This window comes from Metopolophium dirhodum, chromosome 1, assembly GCF_019925205.1.
Source record: "Metopolophium dirhodum isolate CAU chromosome 1, ASM1992520v1, whole genome shotgun sequence".
In the NCBI taxonomy this organism is placed as follows: Eukaryota; Metazoa; Arthropoda; class Insecta; order Hemiptera; family Aphididae; genus Metopolophium; species Metopolophium dirhodum.
In genome coordinates this window covers 45,953,938-45,972,460 of record NC_083560.1, presented here as the reverse complement: position 1 = coordinate 45,972,460, position 18,523 = coordinate 45,953,938, and the positions used below count along the sequence as shown (strand labels likewise).

The 18,523-nt window shown below is 26.2% G+C and overlaps 1 protein-coding gene across 1 annotated transcript; it reads right to left on the bottom strand.

Moving 5' to 3' along the window:
• Positions 1-2,182: 2,182 nt before the first annotated feature.
• LOC132939514 (uncharacterized) lies at positions 2,183-10,335 on the bottom strand. Its single transcript, XM_061006719.1, has 5 exons — positions 10,321-10,335; positions 3,679-3,990; positions 2,829-3,209; positions 2,431-2,499; positions 2,183-2,332 (listed from the first exon to the last, which is right to left on the bottom strand). The coding sequence occupies exons 1-5, from the start codon at positions 10,333-10,335 to the stop codon at positions 2,183-2,185; spliced, it is 927 nt and encodes a 308-aa protein (XP_060862702.1).
• Positions 10,336-18,523: the final 8,188 nt, after the last annotated feature.

The following is an 18,523-nucleotide window of genomic DNA, read 5'->3' as shown; positions in this document are numbered from 1 at the left end:
TAATCTTTATTTTAATTATTTTAGTATAATTACAATTTGATTAATTGAACCATTGCAATAATGTATAAAGGATATTTTTATTAAATATTATTAGTTTACTATTTATATACATAATAATATTTTCTAATGTCACAAATATTTGTTTACGCAAACAATATAATAATGCAAATTTAAATTACACCAAAGATATATTACATTCAGATTTGTTTCTTAATATAACTAACTTAATAACAGCGGTGAAACAACACTGTTATAGGACTAAACAGAATTATTAGATAACACACTAATTGGATCCAACTATAAATACATAAAAAGAACAATTTTCTGAAGAAAAATTGATGGGTAAAATTGACTTGGTAAAAGTGCCTTCATTTAAATTTTTACCAAGGAGTATGCATTTTATACAATATTAGGGCATTTCACGACAGAATAACCGCCATAACAACGTACGTGTCCCCAACCCCCCCATCCAAAAAAAATCTCGTAAATTTCTATCCAAATATTTTGTACGTCATTTGTATGAATTTGCAAAGCAATGCCACAGCAGTACGGCCCCCATGTAGTGGTTTTTTCCAGGAAAAAAAAGATACAATATGAAATGTACACTATGTTTATTTTATCAATTCCCATTATTGATAACATTTTCAAAATATTTTAACGGTTTTCAAACTGTTTACGGACATTTTAAATTTTCAATATTTTAGTTTTTTTTTCTATACATGTCAATTCTGAATTTGTTCCCTTATTAATTTAATTTAATTTAAACAATAAACGGTTTGAATAAAACCTGATAGAGAACTGTGACATTTGTTTAGGTAACATTATAAATAACAAAATGTTGCAGACATCATTGAAATTAAATAATAGAATGTTTTATGCTTAAATTTGTATATCGTTCGTTACCGTTTAATGTATCTACAACATATTTTAGTACCTACATGGAAATGTAATATTTATTTTTGTAGGTACCTATTGTTTGTTTTACCTATATGTTTTTAGATTCCGAGCGGAGCGATAAATGTATTGGTTTTACAATAATGTATGTTTTTTTTTTATTTTATATTATTTTTTGTGTCTGTTTACATGATAAACAGTCGAAATAATGCTTCGAGTTTCAACTTCAGTATCTTGTTTGATGGAAAAGTGAATATTGTTGGTGCATTAGGGAGGTCAACATTTAAAATTCCCAGTAATTTTCAAAAGCGGGAATTTTTACGCAAAATAGATTTTGGTTTTTGGTATAACTTTAAAACCAATGACCGTAGATACATACAATTTTGACTGAATGTTCATATTAGCATTTTTTATGTACCATAACATTTTCAAAATATTTTGACTTATTTTGAGACCTATGAACTATGAGTATATCCGACTGGTATGTAATACACTGATTGTTATTATTATTATGTTATGTGTGTCTCAGCAATCGGGAACGTCAGCCCCCCCCACAGTATCAAAGTTATATCAAGTTTTTTGTTTTTACGTAATTCAACATACAGCGGACATGTTATTAATTTCATCTTCAACTATATTGTTCCTAGATAAACGCATCCTCTTGGCACCATTTGTGGAGCGGCCAAGGATTGATTACTCTTTTCAATTCTTCAAAATTAACAACTACAACTATTACAATCATAACCAATAGCAACCTTACAATAAACAAAAATATATTATTTATATGTTTATTTTTCTTCTGAACAGATGGCGCCGCTATTGTATTTTTTACTTCCAGATTTCATACTTTTCCGGTGGATTTTCCAAAAATGTACTTTGATAAGAAACTTATTCTGGCAATTATGAATACAACAAAAAAAATGTTCGTCAAAGTTCTTGGTCTGAACCAATTTCAATATCTGGATATCCAGTTCATAAAATGAGTTATTAACTAATTCACAAAATTCGTAACTAATAAGTTGTCCAAGGTTGGGAGTTTTTAGCACTTGAACTAGCATAATTTATATGCACTATAATATAACCTTAAATATCACTAAATATGCAATAAAAAATTTTCAAAAAAAACAAAAAAATATGAAAGGAAATGGAAATTTATTAATTAATTATTTCACAAATTAACACTTGCAATATCGCTAAGATTTAAGGTGACCTTTATATTATAATGGTAGTGCTTTATGATAAATAAATCGGCTCTTATACCATTTGACTATATATATATATATATTTATTATTTATTCAATTTGAACAAAATTTGTATTACTAAATAACCAATTGCTTTGTTTAATAAACTAAATAGTTGTCTTATATTAATATGAAACATTCCATACAGCTCAAAATAGTAGTGTTCGTGTAATCTGCGTAGTGAAAAAAACTTGATCTAAATAAAAATAAAAACAATTATTCCTATTCAAACATTTATGTAATATGAATCACATGTAGTTAATATTTATAATAGTTATATATAATATAATATACCTGACGTTTAATTCTAGGGTTTCTTTCTATTAAGGAACGTTGATGAAAGACAAAACTCATCCGATTTACCTGATAATACAAAAGTTAAATTTGAAATAACTCAAAAATCAGAATAATTTACTAAACACAACATTGATTTTTAAATTCATACATATTAAAAATAATCATTTATTTTTACTGATAATTTTAATACAAAATATACATTATAAAATATAATACAATATCTATATCTATGTTATTACGAAAGTTTTATTATTGGTATCTATGGAGCAATTTAATATTTAATCTTTTTTTTTCACAAAAGTTATTAAGTATTAATAGTTGATAGAAAATAATTATAAAAAGCTAATTAAATCTACATTAAATTCAAATAATATATAATATTATAATATAAATACCTCTTTTTCTGTAACGTCACCAATCATGAATAAAATTAGAACATTGACTGTTCTCGTCAACATCCATATGAAAGTAACTACCGAAAAAGTATCATTTTCATAGTCTCTAGGGAATAATATATTATTGTATACGCAAAGAATATTTTCAGCAACATTTGCTGCAATAAAAACAACAATGGCCGGCACACCATATATTGATCTATTGACTTGATGTAAGCATTCTATAACTTCCAAATACATGTCTCTGTAGGTACTTAAACAAGATCTTCTTTCCGGAATTTGTTCGTTTATCATGTAGACCATCCACTTTATGTATGATATTAGTAGTATATATTCAAAAAGAACAAAGCATTGGCAAGTATTTAAAACCATTATCATGACCTAAAAATAAGTGATAAATAGAAAGCCACTCGTCCATTGACCATTATACAAATGTATTACAAAATAAAAAGTATAAAGTTTCCTCAATGGAATAAATTGATCTATTACTATACAAGGAAATTGTCTGTGTTGTAGAAAAAACAATTTTTTTTTTATTCGAATGCGGTTTCTGAATATTTTTTTTCTATTTTCTTATTCATAAAAAATACTTATAATGAAACTTTAAAAAAATTCATATTTTCTATTAAGTATTTGGCACTATAATTAGGTTTAAAAAATAGTTAAAACAAGTATCTTCATTTTTTTAAATATATTCACAACATATTTGTTTTAAATATATTCAAATACGTATTCGGCATATTCCAATACTTATTTATTCGAATATGTGTTTCAAATATAAAATAAAAGTATTCATTAATAAACTGAATATTTATGAACTTATAAAATATCTTTAAATATGAATAATTACCATTTCTTTTATTTCAAATAAATGTGTATGCATTATTATCCATATAGTTGTAGCTATAATCCCTGCCATCACATTTACAATCATTATAACTATAGGAATCCAATTCATATATGTTATTTTCATCAGCAGTTTTACATTCAGACGTATCAATTTTTCGTGAATTGATTCAAGTTCAGTCAATACCATGGATAGTGGATAATCGAAAAATATGCGCCAAATATAAAGGAAGAATGTTCCCATAAAAGTTATTTCATAACAGCAGAGACATATTAAAGACGTTAATTCATAAATTTCCGGATGAGCTTTTATGGTCTGTAAAATAAAAATTAAAAACAAATTACACGATTATTACATCATATTATATAACAGGTATGTATTTATATTATATCACTGAACTATTCATTTATTTATTCGTGTATCAAGTAATATTCGTATAATTATACTTTAAGAATTTATAAAGAGTATAATATTATTGTCATAAGAGCTTATAGGTTATGAATTTATGATATAATATACTACTATTGTTTCATTTGACTGAATGTTGTATGAAATACAAATCTGTCGACCAAATTAAATTAAAAATTATGGATATTTTCAATGTGCCTATCATTTATGTATTACCATTCGAAACTAATAAAATAAATTTAAATATAGTTATTACCCATAGGTTGGCCTTGTAAAAGTGATACAAACCAACATAAATTAATATACATCGCAAAACATAAAACACCACCGACGTCTTATAATTGCTGTGGTTGTAATTTATACTACCACCACCAAAAATCAAAAAACCTTTGTTAAAATTATTTAATACTAATCTCACACTCATAATAATATTTTTCAACTTTATTACAAAAATACTGATGGTTATAACTAGTGTTTTAGGATTTATGGTGTGTGGCCTTTGTGGATTTTTACTGAATTAAAACTAACTAATGTTTTAAATTTATTTAAAAATGGATTCGCATTATATTTTAAAATAAATACTTGGAAAAATCGTTGAAGTGAAAAACAAATATTATTATTAATAGTGAATGTTTCAAGATATATATTATTATAAAATGTAAGGAGTATTCTAAGTAAAGTACTTATTAATAACATAAAAATTGTAGTAAATACTTGATAAGTACATTTATTATTATAATTGTGTATGTTAAATTAATATTTGTTTTTATTGAACACCGACACAATAACATTTCGAATGTTTTGGAAAGTGTTTACTATACGTATACCTATTTGTATCACTTGTATAATAAAAACATTGCTTTGCGAAAGCTGTCCGTCAGTCTATATTAATAAGTGTATTTTATGTTTGAATTGCTATAAAGTTTACTGATAGTAATACAAATAGGTTGAATTTATCTATTGCGAAAATGTTATATTCGACAATGTCATTGTGTGTATAAAATATAATAATATATTTAATAAGTTTCAAGTTTCCATGAACAATATTTTATAGGTACTAATTAACTAATTGACTAGTTGGTTAAAAGTTCTAACGACTAATTAATTGGCTAATTATCGTGATTATGTCAAAATTTGAACGTCAGATGCTCATAAAAAATATTATGGATTATGTAATTTTTTTAAATTGATGTAATAACAACCTATGAGGATTATTGTATTACTTTTAACGTTTTTTGAGTATGTGAACAATTATTTATCGATATCAATTTTAAAAGAACCATTTAAAAATATTGCATTTTTTCTGTATTTGCTATACGATTATCTGATATTAATATAAATAATAAATAATAAATAATATATATAATAAACGAAAGTATTCCATTAAGTCTGATTTATTCCGAATTTCTCTATCGTACTTGATCCATTTCATTAGATATTTATACAACTACCTATTAATAATTAGAACATTATTTGGTTTCGGTCAAGCTGTTTCGGAGGGATTCAATAACAAACACTGTGGCACGACATTTTTATTGATCTTTATATTATATATAATTCTACTGTTTGGGTGTATGTCACTGAACTCCTCCTAAACGGCTGGACCGATTTGAATGAAATTTGTTGTGTGTGCTTAAGTGGGTCCTTGAATGGTTTGGACTCACAATTGGACCCATTAATCCCAACCCGGGTAGGTGCTCAGACAGGGATTTTGAGATTTACAATGGAAATTGTTGTTTATAAATGGTTTCTATGGGTTATAAGAGAAATAATTAGTAGAAATTACTAATTAGAATTTATTTATTGTTGGTGGCCATAAGTTATTCGGACAAGAATACATCAAATGTACTTTCGTGCTTAATAGCTTTATAAGCTTTGGCAATTATTGTGTTTTTTTTATTCATTTATTCTATTAAGAAATTATTTAAATAACTTCTTGAGTACATAATAAAAAATTAAATAAAAGTGAAATATTTATCATTTTTACTTTATAATAAAACAATTATTATTTTTATGTCACTATATTTTCAAATAATATTGACATATTATATTAAATATTTTATTTTTTTGTTAATAAAAAAGAATAAAATACTAACAAAACTTTTTAATAATATATATAAAACAATGTTAATTAAAATAAAAAGATCTTTTCATAATATGAATGATGTCATCCATTTTTTGATTTGGAGAAATGTACATTGCAATGATTATCCATAATAACTAGTATGTTTTTCCTTATGCATGCAGTAGCACAAGTTTACCGAATAAACCTACTGGGAATCTGAATAATTGAGATGTTTTAAGTTTAAAGTATTTTTTTATTTAATTTTTTTGTTTTGTATTTAAAAAAAAATATTTAAATATTTTCCTATTATTACATTTTTTATAATATACACAGAGTTATTTAAATATTTAAATTTAATTTAATTTTTGTTTTTATACTCGAAGAGTTATTTAAAAATTTTTCTTTATTTAATTTTTTTATTTTATAAGTAAAAAGTTATTTAAATTTTTTTCTTAAATTGCATTTTTTAATATATATTCACAGAGTTATTTAAATATTTTACTTCCATTTAACTTTTGATTTTATACTCAGTTCTTTAAAAAAAAATTTTTATTTTATAAAAATTAATTAGCACAAAAAACATGTTCCAACAAACATTGTGCTGCTGGCGTGAACTTGGCAGCGCAAAATTGGAAATGGGCCCCCGGTGAAAATAATGTCGCCTTTGTACGATAGAAAACACTGACGAACATTGACTGTTCTCGTCAATATGGTTGTCCATATGAAAGAAACAACCAAATAAGAATCATTAATATAATCTCTAGGAAACAATAAATATCCGTATATAATTACAATGATTTCAGCGACATTTGATGCAATGAAAACCACAATGGCTGGGAAACCATATATTGATCTATTGACTTGGTGTAAGCATTCTATAACTTCTAAATACATGTCTCTAATTAAGGTACTTAAGCAAGATCTTCTTTTCGGAATTTGTTCATTTATTATTTAGACCATCCACTTTAAAGTATTTAAAAACATTAAAATTACCTAAATTAAGGTGATATATAGAAAGCGGATTGTGTTTTATCCATCTGACATACGTATAAAAAAACAAATAGTATACAGTACCCTCAATGGAATAAATTATTATATAACCATACAAGTATATTATCTGTATTAGAAAAAAACATTTTAATTTTTTGAAAAAAATAAATATTCTGAATATTTTTATTCTTAAAATTTTAAAATAGATTATAATTGTGACAAAAACAAATTTTTTTATTAAAAACCACATTATTTTTAGCTATAAAAATAGTTTTTTTCCTTGAATAAAATACAATTGATTCACCATTCCAAACCTGAAATTTATTAGCAGGGAAAAATATATATTCTACTAGTATACAAAGATTTTTTTATCTATTCGTATTATATGTATTCAGAATATATGTTGTTAAAAGTATACCCTATTAGATAACCATAAATACTATTACCTAGATCAATAGATTTCTGAGTTCATTAATATTTAAAAAACAATACATCAATATTATGCTATAAGTTAAATATATGTTTAAATATTAAATACATTATGACGAACTTAATATTATGATACTATTTTAAATAAATATTATAAAAAACAATTTTAGAAAAGGTGGGCAAGTTGGGCCACAGTAATAAATGGTGTTAAATTTGAATTCAATGATATAATATCATTGTATAAGATAAACGATTCTAAACGAAGACGGTCAGTCAGCCTATGATATTGCGAAGTATATATAATGATATTATATTGTGAATTAAGTGATTTATATATATATTCTATTTACGTGGAAACTTCTTTTAAATTTTCAATCCTTATATATAAAAGTTGAAAAATGTATACATTTTAAACTCGAAGTGAATGACAAAATATTGTTATAAATTAGTGAAATGCTCTATTTATATTATATTATACAATGCAAGGTGTAAAATAATATAAAAATGCAAAGAACTTATGGATAACATAGTTATGGTAAATAATAAATTGATAGGTGCATTTATAATGACATTATAATTTGTATGTTCAATTCATATTTATTTTTATTGCACACTATTACAATAATATTATAAAATATACAAGCAAGTGGGTACGTAATACGTACAAATGTATCAATTGAATACTAAAAACAATGCTTTGCGAAAGCTATCTGTCAGCCTATAAGTGTATTTTATGATTGAATTGCTCTTAAAGTAATTGACTTTTCTGGTATAGTAATACAAGTAGGTTGAATTAATATATTACGAAAACATTGTATTTGACAATGTCCTTGTGTGTATAAAATATAATAATATATTTAAAATGTTTCAAGTTCCCATGATCAATATTTTTGAACTAACTGCCATAGTTGGTTAGAATTTCTAACTACTAATTAATTAGCACATTTTTGCGAGTTTATGATAATTCCAACTTCGAGGGCTCATAAAACAATATTGTGGATTTATGATGTTTTTTTATAATTGCTGTTATAACAACCTAACATTGTATTACATTTTCATGCTATTTGATTGAGCAAACAATTATTTATCAATATTAATTATCTTCCATAGTGCCTCGTGTCCATAAATTTATTTGTTTCGGGCAATACTTTTTACCATAGGTGCAATTTGGGTCAAATTTATGGGGTTGCTAGATTTATGTTGACTAAACTAATCCATACCCTTCTCCCATCTCCCACCACCAATCAGTTTTTTTTAACTAAGTGAAAAAGTATTTATCGAGAATAATTTTAAAAAAAGGGCGTAATTGCAGCATGGTGGGGTATGTCAGTGGTGTTGGAAGTTTTTTCATCATCCCTTTAGGTCCCCGGACAGGACAGCGACCTTTTTCCGTCCAACTGCCACGTTAAGTGAAAATCTCCATAGTGTCGGGCGGTAAAGTGGAAATCCCCAAAAGTGTCGTGCGCGTATTTCAAGCGTCTACCCTGCGCAAACAGACACTGAAGTATATACCAAGGTCCTTACAAAATATACATTTTTGGTTACTTCTACTTTGGTAATTCAGCTAGTATCTTATAAAAATACAAATGTAAGCAACACATCATATGTCTTATGCACAGTGTTAGGACTTATCTAGATAAATTATTCAGGTAATTATTTTTTTATCTTTTATCTTATCTAGATAAATAAATATAAGTTATCTAAGTATTTATTTTAGATACAAATTTAACTTCTCTAGATAAATTTACAAGGTAAATTTTTTGGTAAAAATTAGCTAGATCTGTTCGAAAATGTTTCATTTTTATTCTCATTATCTGAGGCACAACTTGTACGTAAAATAACATCCAGAGCTAAAAATTTATGACGTTATTCTGAAAAGACTATAAATTATTAGTATTTAGTACTTATTACTTATTAGTGATTAATATTCTGTGTTCGGTTAATAATATATAATATAATATAGGTACTAATTAATTTATGTAATTAGTCTATATTAGTATATTACTGTCGCAACAAATATGTCGAATTTTATTAAAATTTTTAAACTATAATTAAAATACGATTAATAGAACAGATGGCAAGTTATAACCACCGCCGTCCCAAACAAAATTCCATAGAATATAATATTATTCATTGAGAAATAAAGACAAACCAGCCGTCTATTCTTTCCGTATTTGCAATGCGTCTGAAATTAATGACAATAAGTGTGATGAGCAATACATGAGATGCTATTTATGTACTTCGGGTTTTATGTTTTATATTATAAATCTAAAATCTATGGACTATAAACAATCTCTAAACCAATTTTAATTGCACATGACGTATTATAATAAAAACATTATTTCGTATACACAAATACACAATACTCGTAAATATCTTTTCAATATTGTTAATTAATAATAGTACGTGACACGAAAAGTGGCCGGTGACCCCATCACCCGCCCGGCAAGAACGGCTGTTAGCCATGAGTTCTCTTGTGTGTGTATTATTTTGTGTAATTACATGACGGTATATACATTTTTTTTAATTAGTTGTTTCAATTTTAATTTCTAAAATTATCTGTTAAAAAAAACTAAAATAAAAAAAAAAAAAATAAAATATTTTTATCTTTTATCTTTTTGTTAGATGAATTTGATTTGTGTATCTTTTATCTGTATCTTAGATAAAATTTAGTGTTGTTATCTTTATCTTTATCCAGATGATTTTTTTGTTATCTGTTCCTAACACTGTTTATATGCAACACGTCAACTTACCCTGAGTTCCCTCATATTAGTTAGTTTAATAATATTATTCTTGCCTCTTGGAACTTAAAACTTTTAAAATAAAGGTACCTTTTATTATATTTTATACACACAATGACATTGTCAAATTGCAAAGTTTTCGTAATAGATTTATTCAACCTATCTATATTACTATTAGTAAAGTCAATTACTATAGTAGCAATAGTATCATAAGATATACTTAGTAATATAGGCAGTCCTTCACTATGATACGTTTTTCAAATGACAATTGATACATATTATATACGTACACACTTGACCATATATTCTTATTGTTATTGTGGAATGTGTTAATATTAAAAATGAAATTATAATGTTATTATAAATGCATCTATCAATTTATTATTTACCACAACTATGTTATTTATAAGTACTTTACCTAGAATACACCTTGCATTGTGTACCTAATATATAAATTGAGCATTGAACATAATAATAATAATTGTTTTTAACTCCAACGATATTTTGTAGTATTCGTTTTTTAATAATTTTAAAAATGTAAATCCATTTGTAAATACATTTAAAATAATAGGTAGTTTAAAGTCAGTAAAAATCAGTAAAGGTCCTATAACACTAGTTACCATTTCTTTGTTTTTTGTACTTAAATTGTAAATAAATGTTATTATGAGTTTGAGATCTATACTAAATAATTTTAACAAAGGCTTTTTGATTTTCGGTGTTGGCAGTATAAATTACAACCACAACAATTATAATACGTCGTTGGTGTTGTATGCTTTGAGACGTATATTAATTTATGTTGAATTGTATAACTTAGACAAGGCCAACCGATGGGTGATAAATATATTTCAATTTATTTTAATAGTTTTGAATGGTAATACATAGAATGGCAGTACATTGAAAAACATCCATAATTTCAAATTTAATTTGGTCAACAGATATTAAAAATATTGTTCGTGAAAACTTGAAACTTTTTAAATATATTATTACATACAAACAATGACATTGTCCTATGCAATGTTTTTGTAATAAATTGATTTAATTAACCCACCTGCATTCTAGTAAGTTACTATATTAGTATAATTAGTACTTTAATAGAAATAATATCATAAAATATTGTATCTAGAATACGCCTTTCATTGTATATTAAATAAATCGAGCATCTAACTAAATAAAAATATTTGTTTTCAGTTCAACTATTTTTCGTAGTATTCATTTTTGATCATTTAAAATATATTATGTAAATCTGTGGTAGAATAAAAATCAAATAAAAAGGGGGAGGGGGATATAGGTTATAAGGGGAGTGTGTTGAATGTAATATAAATAACTTGAATAAGATCAAGAGAAAAATAGCGGTCTTCGTGGTGGATGCTGATCTGATAGTATATTAAATTGTTAATATTATAAAAAATATAGTTGGGGTATATGTGTAAATGATTTTTATTTCACTACAAGATATTATTATTGTTTATGATGGGGAATGGAATATCGTTTTGACTTGGGTATTATTGTAGGTTATCCGAGTATAATATGAGTTATACATATAATAGCATTTTGAAAATACTAACAAATAATTAATAATACAATGGCTAATTAATTTGAATCTATTTAATACATATGATAATACTATGGATGCTGAGTTTATGGTGGATGAACTAGGTTCATGAATTAACAGTTCTGAAAAAATATGTACATATCAATAACAATGTTAAAAAAAATAGTGGGCAACAGAAAAAAAATGTCCGTTAATCATTTATAGTTGTTTAAATTTGATTTCACGTTCTAACATTTCCGTAATGAAAATAATAAATAACTATAATATAATTATAGGTAATTGTTCACTTAATAATCGTTAGATTGAAATAACTAACCTTTAGAAAGGTTTCTATAATGTTAATTTTTAATTATATATTTATGTTAGTTTAGGAGTGGCCCTGGGGTCCATGAATTCACGTTTTACAATGCAGATTAATTAGTAAGAGTTTAGAATACATTCTACATTGGCGGGTTTCAAAATAGTTAAAAACTGTAAATAGATAGTTAATAAATACATTTTAATTAACAGTATTTATTAAATATTGTTTTTTTTTTTGGAGTTAATTAATTTATAAATGTTATAAGTAAATAAACAATAATATATAGTACGATAAAAGTCAAAAAACAAAATAATTATAACTGAGAAAGGAAATCATTAAAAATAACAAAACATTTTATCTGGAATAATTGCCATCAAAATAATAATTCATCAAACGGGTACATAGTTACGTAGTTATGAGCCGTTGAGGATTCAATGAAGTTTCAAGTTCATAACATTATTCATACAATAAAACATGTAATTGCAATTATATTTCAAAAGAGATTTGATAAAAAAAAATGTAATCAAAATTGGAATAAAATGATAGTACATTGAAAAACATCCATAATTTCAAATTTAATTTGTTCAACAGATATTAAAAATATTGTTTGCGGGAACTTGAAACCTTTTAAATATATTATTATATACACACAATGACATTGTCAAATGCAATGTTTTCGTAATAAATTGATTAAACCTACCTGTATTATAGTAAGTTCCTATATTAGTATTACCAGTACTTTAATAGAAATAATAATATCTTTAAATTGAAATATTTAATGACATCATTAAATGTTTTTTTCTAAATACGGATAATATTATGGTATGATAATAGATCAATTTATTCCAGTAATGAAACTCTGTACTATTTATTTTTTAATACGTTAGTATAATGGATAAAACACAAGCGACTTTCGATACATCACTTATTTTTAATTCTTATTTCTTAATGGTGGTTTTGTATGCATGCCAATGCTTTGTTCTTTGTGAATATAGACTACTTATATCATACATAAAGTGGATGATCTACATAATAAATGAAAAAATACCGGAAAGAAAATTGTGCTTAAGTACATTCAGATATGTATTTGAAAGTTATAGAATGCTTACACCAAATCAATAAATCAATATAAGGTTTCCCGGCTATTGTTGTTTTCATTGCATCAAATGCCGCTGAAATCATTGTTACTATATACAGTTATTGATTGTTTCCTAGAGATTAATGATGATATTTTGGTATTTTCTTTAATATGGATGTTAATGAAAACAGTCAATGTTCTAATTTTATTCAGGATTGATGATTCCACGGAAAAATAGGTTTTTATATTTTTTGTTTTAATTCACCTGTTAAGCGTATAAAAATCCTCAGAAATTTCATTATGATGCTGAGTTAATTTTATATATTTTTTTATAATCAAAACTTTATCGATCAATTAAAACTTAAATTTAGTGAACACTACTTAACATTTTTTATCGAGCGTATATTTAGTGTTAATTTATTTTTAGTCATTTTGTTGACAAAAAATAGTTATTTATTTATTTATTCTAAACTTCCTATAGAGCCTGTGTTAACAAATAAAGATTTGCCATTCCTAAATAAATTGGCTGTACGTTATTTTAGTTAAGCTATTGTTTTTTTTTGCATTTTACTTTTAAATTATTTTTTTTCGTCATTTTTATTTATTTATTTTTTATTATATTTTGTATATGTATATTTTAAGTTTTGTAACAAAATGGTATACCTAGTAGTTAACCTGAGACTTTCAAATTTGTATACTTAAAACAGAAAGAATTTATTTTAGGCAATAATTTCATATAATATGTATTAGTACAAAATAATAAATAATATATAAGCATTATTTTATTACTTTTCTAAAAATGTTTATTCAAACATTGATTTTCAAACTTATTACGAAATATTTTTTTTTGTTTTCTTTTAAATATTTGATGAAAGCAGCCAGAGCCATGATTAGAATATTGCCTCTAAACATCAGTACAGTTTCAATTATTGAGTGTTTGTATTTTTTTGTTCAGGTGATTGAAAAATTGAGTTGCCATTGTTGTATTGAGCACTAGTTATATCATATACTGGGGCATATATAATGGTTGTTAAGTCGTGAAATGTCACCATAGGACACTGGAGTATGCAAATTTTGATCTGCATCCGACAGCAGTAAAGGCTTTTGTTGGTAACAAAAAGATCACCCCGGGGTCATTCAAGATTTGCTGTGTCGCTTGACCAATGTTTTATCTCACGAGAATGATTGATTCAGACTACAGTCTGCCTCCCAATGTGCCACTCAGACTCAGTACATTGAAATCATTGACGCTTCAAAGAACAGGTCGAGAGGATAGCTGAGGCTGAAGCAAGAGTCAATCTATGGGTGCTAGTCAAGCATAAGCTAGTGCTTTATTAGACACTTTAATTATTATTATTATTGTACCAACATTTAGCTGGCCACTGTATACCTATAGATTAACTTTAGGTGGTGGCATATGTTACTTGCTACAAAACATAAAAATAATTAGAATTCAATACTAGGTTAAGAAAATATTTATGTAAGATAATATAACAAAGATTATAAAGTTTAAGTCCTAAGTCAGTTATTATTATTAGGCCAATAATAATCATGTGTCAACATAGAAAACTATGTTAAGCTATGTTATATAAGAGATGAGAAAAGACAGAAAGAGGTTCTTTGGCAGTCATCGCATGATGCGGTCATTGTATAGTACAGTACTAACCAGTGTTAATAATGTGCTTATATTTTAATTGTGTATGTAAATAATAAATGTTATAATTTATTACATTGAAAGTACCTAATAAGCGTATACAACACCATTATCTTCCAGAGTAAAAAAACTACTCTATGAGGTGGGGGGGGGGGGGGGACACCGCGTAGTCCATAAGAGTGTTAGATTACAGAATAAAGTTATAATTTAAAATAAAAATATGTATGTACAATGTACATATGGGAATTAAAAAAAAATGTGCAAATATTATTTAGGTCCATATTAATTTGCATACTATGAAGTCCAATAGTGTAATGTAATGTATGTTACTAATATGGCAGGTAAAATGTAGGTAGTGCCTGAGCTAAAAAATTGTAAATTAATTATTATTTTTTCAGTTTTTGTAAAATTTCTAATTTTGAGTTAAATTATATTTTGAACAGTAACTTATTTAAAATAGGTAATATCTATTTATTTGTCTGAACAGTCAATTTATCTTTAATTGTAAATCTAATTAACACAAAATTAGTTCAATACAATTATTTGATGACATCATTTATTATTTAAAATTTTGTATTTTAAATACTGCTCTAATCTTTATTTTAATTATTTTAGTATAATTACAATTTGATTAATTGGACCATTGCAATAATGTATAAAGGATATTTTTTGTAATATTATTAGTTTACTATTTATATACATAATAATATTTTCTAATGTCACAAATATTTGCTTACGCAAACAATATAATAATGCAAATTTAAATTACACCAAAGATATATTACATTCAGATTTGTTTCTTAATATAACTAACTTAATAACAGCGGTGAAACAACACTGTTATAGGACTAAACAGAATTATTAGATAACACACTAATTGGATCCAACTATAAATACATAAAAAGAACAATTTTCTGAAGAAAAATTGATGGGTAAAATTGACTTGGTAAAAGTGCCTTCATTTAAATTTTTACCAAGGAGTATGCATTTTATACAATATTAGGGCATTTCACGACAGAATAACCGCCATAACAACGTACGTGTCCCCAACCCCCCCATCCAAAAAAAATCTCGTAAATTTCTATCCAAATATTTTGTACGTCATTTGTATGAATTTGTATGACCATTTTTGGTGTATGACACCAGTATTCGAGCAATATCGGAAATACAGAACGGGGGCTCTCTAATATAAATAATTAAGTATTCATACATTTTATACGGCAAGATTCAAGAACGCCATTTGTATGAATTTGTATGCGACCCCCTCCCGAGTTATAATAGATAAACCAATTTTCCCGTGTCCCCCGCCCCCTTTCATCGGAATTTTCTACTTTTTCCAATGCGAAACAATTAAACGCTATTTGTATGAATTTGTATGACCATTTTTGGAATTTGTATGCGACTCCCTCCTGAGTTATAATAGAAAAACCAATTTTACCATGTCCCCTTGCCCACCTTTGATATATGTATAATGTATATGATATTATATTCACCACGTACATGTAGAAGTATAGTAGTTTTTTTTATAATTTTTGAATGTTCGATTAATTTATTTTTTCCATTATAAATTTTAAGAAAACATTAAGGATAGCTATCAAATAATGTAAGTATTTCTATATATTAAATAAACGTTCAATTAATAACATATTATATGTGTTGCAATGTAATGAATAATAATATATGTAAACGTACCTACATAATAATGTCGTAATAACCACTAATAATATGATATAGGTAGGCGCCTACCTACATAATATTATATAGTTACAAATAATAATTTCAAGAACTGAACTAACGCAAATACACGAATATTTTAAGAGATTTAAAAAATGTAAAAAAAGGTAAGACTGTTTTTGAGATATTATTGATTATGAACTTTGCACAATATTTAATTTGACGAAGTGAAAAATATTTTTAACATTTTATTATATTTAGTAGTATACTTTATATACTATGGAGTATAGATATTAGCTACATAATATTATAACGTAAAAAACATATTATATATAATATAAAGGTATAAATAAATAATACATTTGTTTTAAAGAATAAAAAGTTTCAAAAAAAATTATTAACAGGGTAAACAATTGAACATGGATGAGTACTTATTAATGAAAATTGAAAATAATTGACATGCACCATTTAGTCAAAAGGATCGATGAACAAATTTTTTTTTTGGTAGTTACAAATTATATTACATAATCTCCACTAGGTTTCAAGTACCTACAAGTCGAACTTCTGTAACGGCGGGCTGTAGTGACGTCACCGTGGCCCCGCCACATGGAAACTTCGTTTTTAGCCGAAGTGGGTGGGTTACAAATTTTATTTTTTGTGGTTACAAATGATTACAAATGATATTACTTAATTTGACATTAATTTCCATTTATAAATCGTAAGTGGCGGGGCCAGGGTAACTAACCTGCGCGAATAGCCTGTAATTTATATATTGTTTTTTGTAAGGCGCTAATCGCCTGAATTTTATATATTATTTTATGTAAGGCGCTAATCGCCTGGATTTTATATATTGTTTTTTAAATATTGTAGCGACGCCCAGTGTGTGTTGTTTATTATTATTATTATTATTGTTATAAATATTATAGGAAGGGTAGAAGCTGGCCAGCCGAGCACCGTCATATTTGTGAGTTTTAATTTACATATTATTATTATATTCGTTCGGCCCGTGTATTATTATTAACTGAAATTATACGCTGATATTGTGCCTAAACCTTTACTGTTATACATTTATTCACATAGTGTTTAAGCACACACCCACACAAGTACACACCTACACACCACACCCCTATAACTAGTACTCGCAGGTTTTGCTCGGCGAACCTGTCCAATTCCTGTTGAGCACTAAACCATATACAGTGTATATTATACACACATACCACACTTGTCAGTCGGGGAGTAGTGGTGTAACGGCGCACGGAGTATTTTGGTGATCGAATCAATTAATTATTTACTACAACTATATTAATCATAATTATTTTGCCTAGAATAGTAGAATACATACTTTGCATTGTATAATATATAAATTGAGCATTGCACTTAATATTAATATTTGTTTTTCACTTCAACGATATTCACTAGTATTTATTTTTTATTTATAATAAATTATTATGTAAAAATCCATTTGTGAATACATTTACAACAATAGGTACCTAGTTTTAATTCAATTAAAATCAGCAAAGGTCAAACACCATACATCCTAAAACACTATAACTATTGCCTTTACTTTTTTTTGTACTTAAGTTCTAAATAAAGTTATCATGAATGTTAGTATTAAATATTTTTTTAAATTCTGTGTAGAGCAGTGAATGTATTGATTTTACAATGATATGTGTTTTTTTTATTTTTTATTTTGTGTCTGTCATCACCGTTTTAGGCAATTGCTTCAATTATCTTCAACAGAATCTTGTTCGATGAGAAAGTGAATGACAAAACTGATTTTGGTTTTTGGTGTAACTCTATAACAAATATCTGTAGATACATGAAATGTTCTGGTGTGCCGCCGAGTCATGGCGCAGAACGGAAGTCTAGGAGGGCTAGCCCAGACCGGTTCGTGAAGAGGATCCTCTGAACGAGATGTCTAGGACGTCGGGCACAGGCCGGTTAGGGAAGACGTCG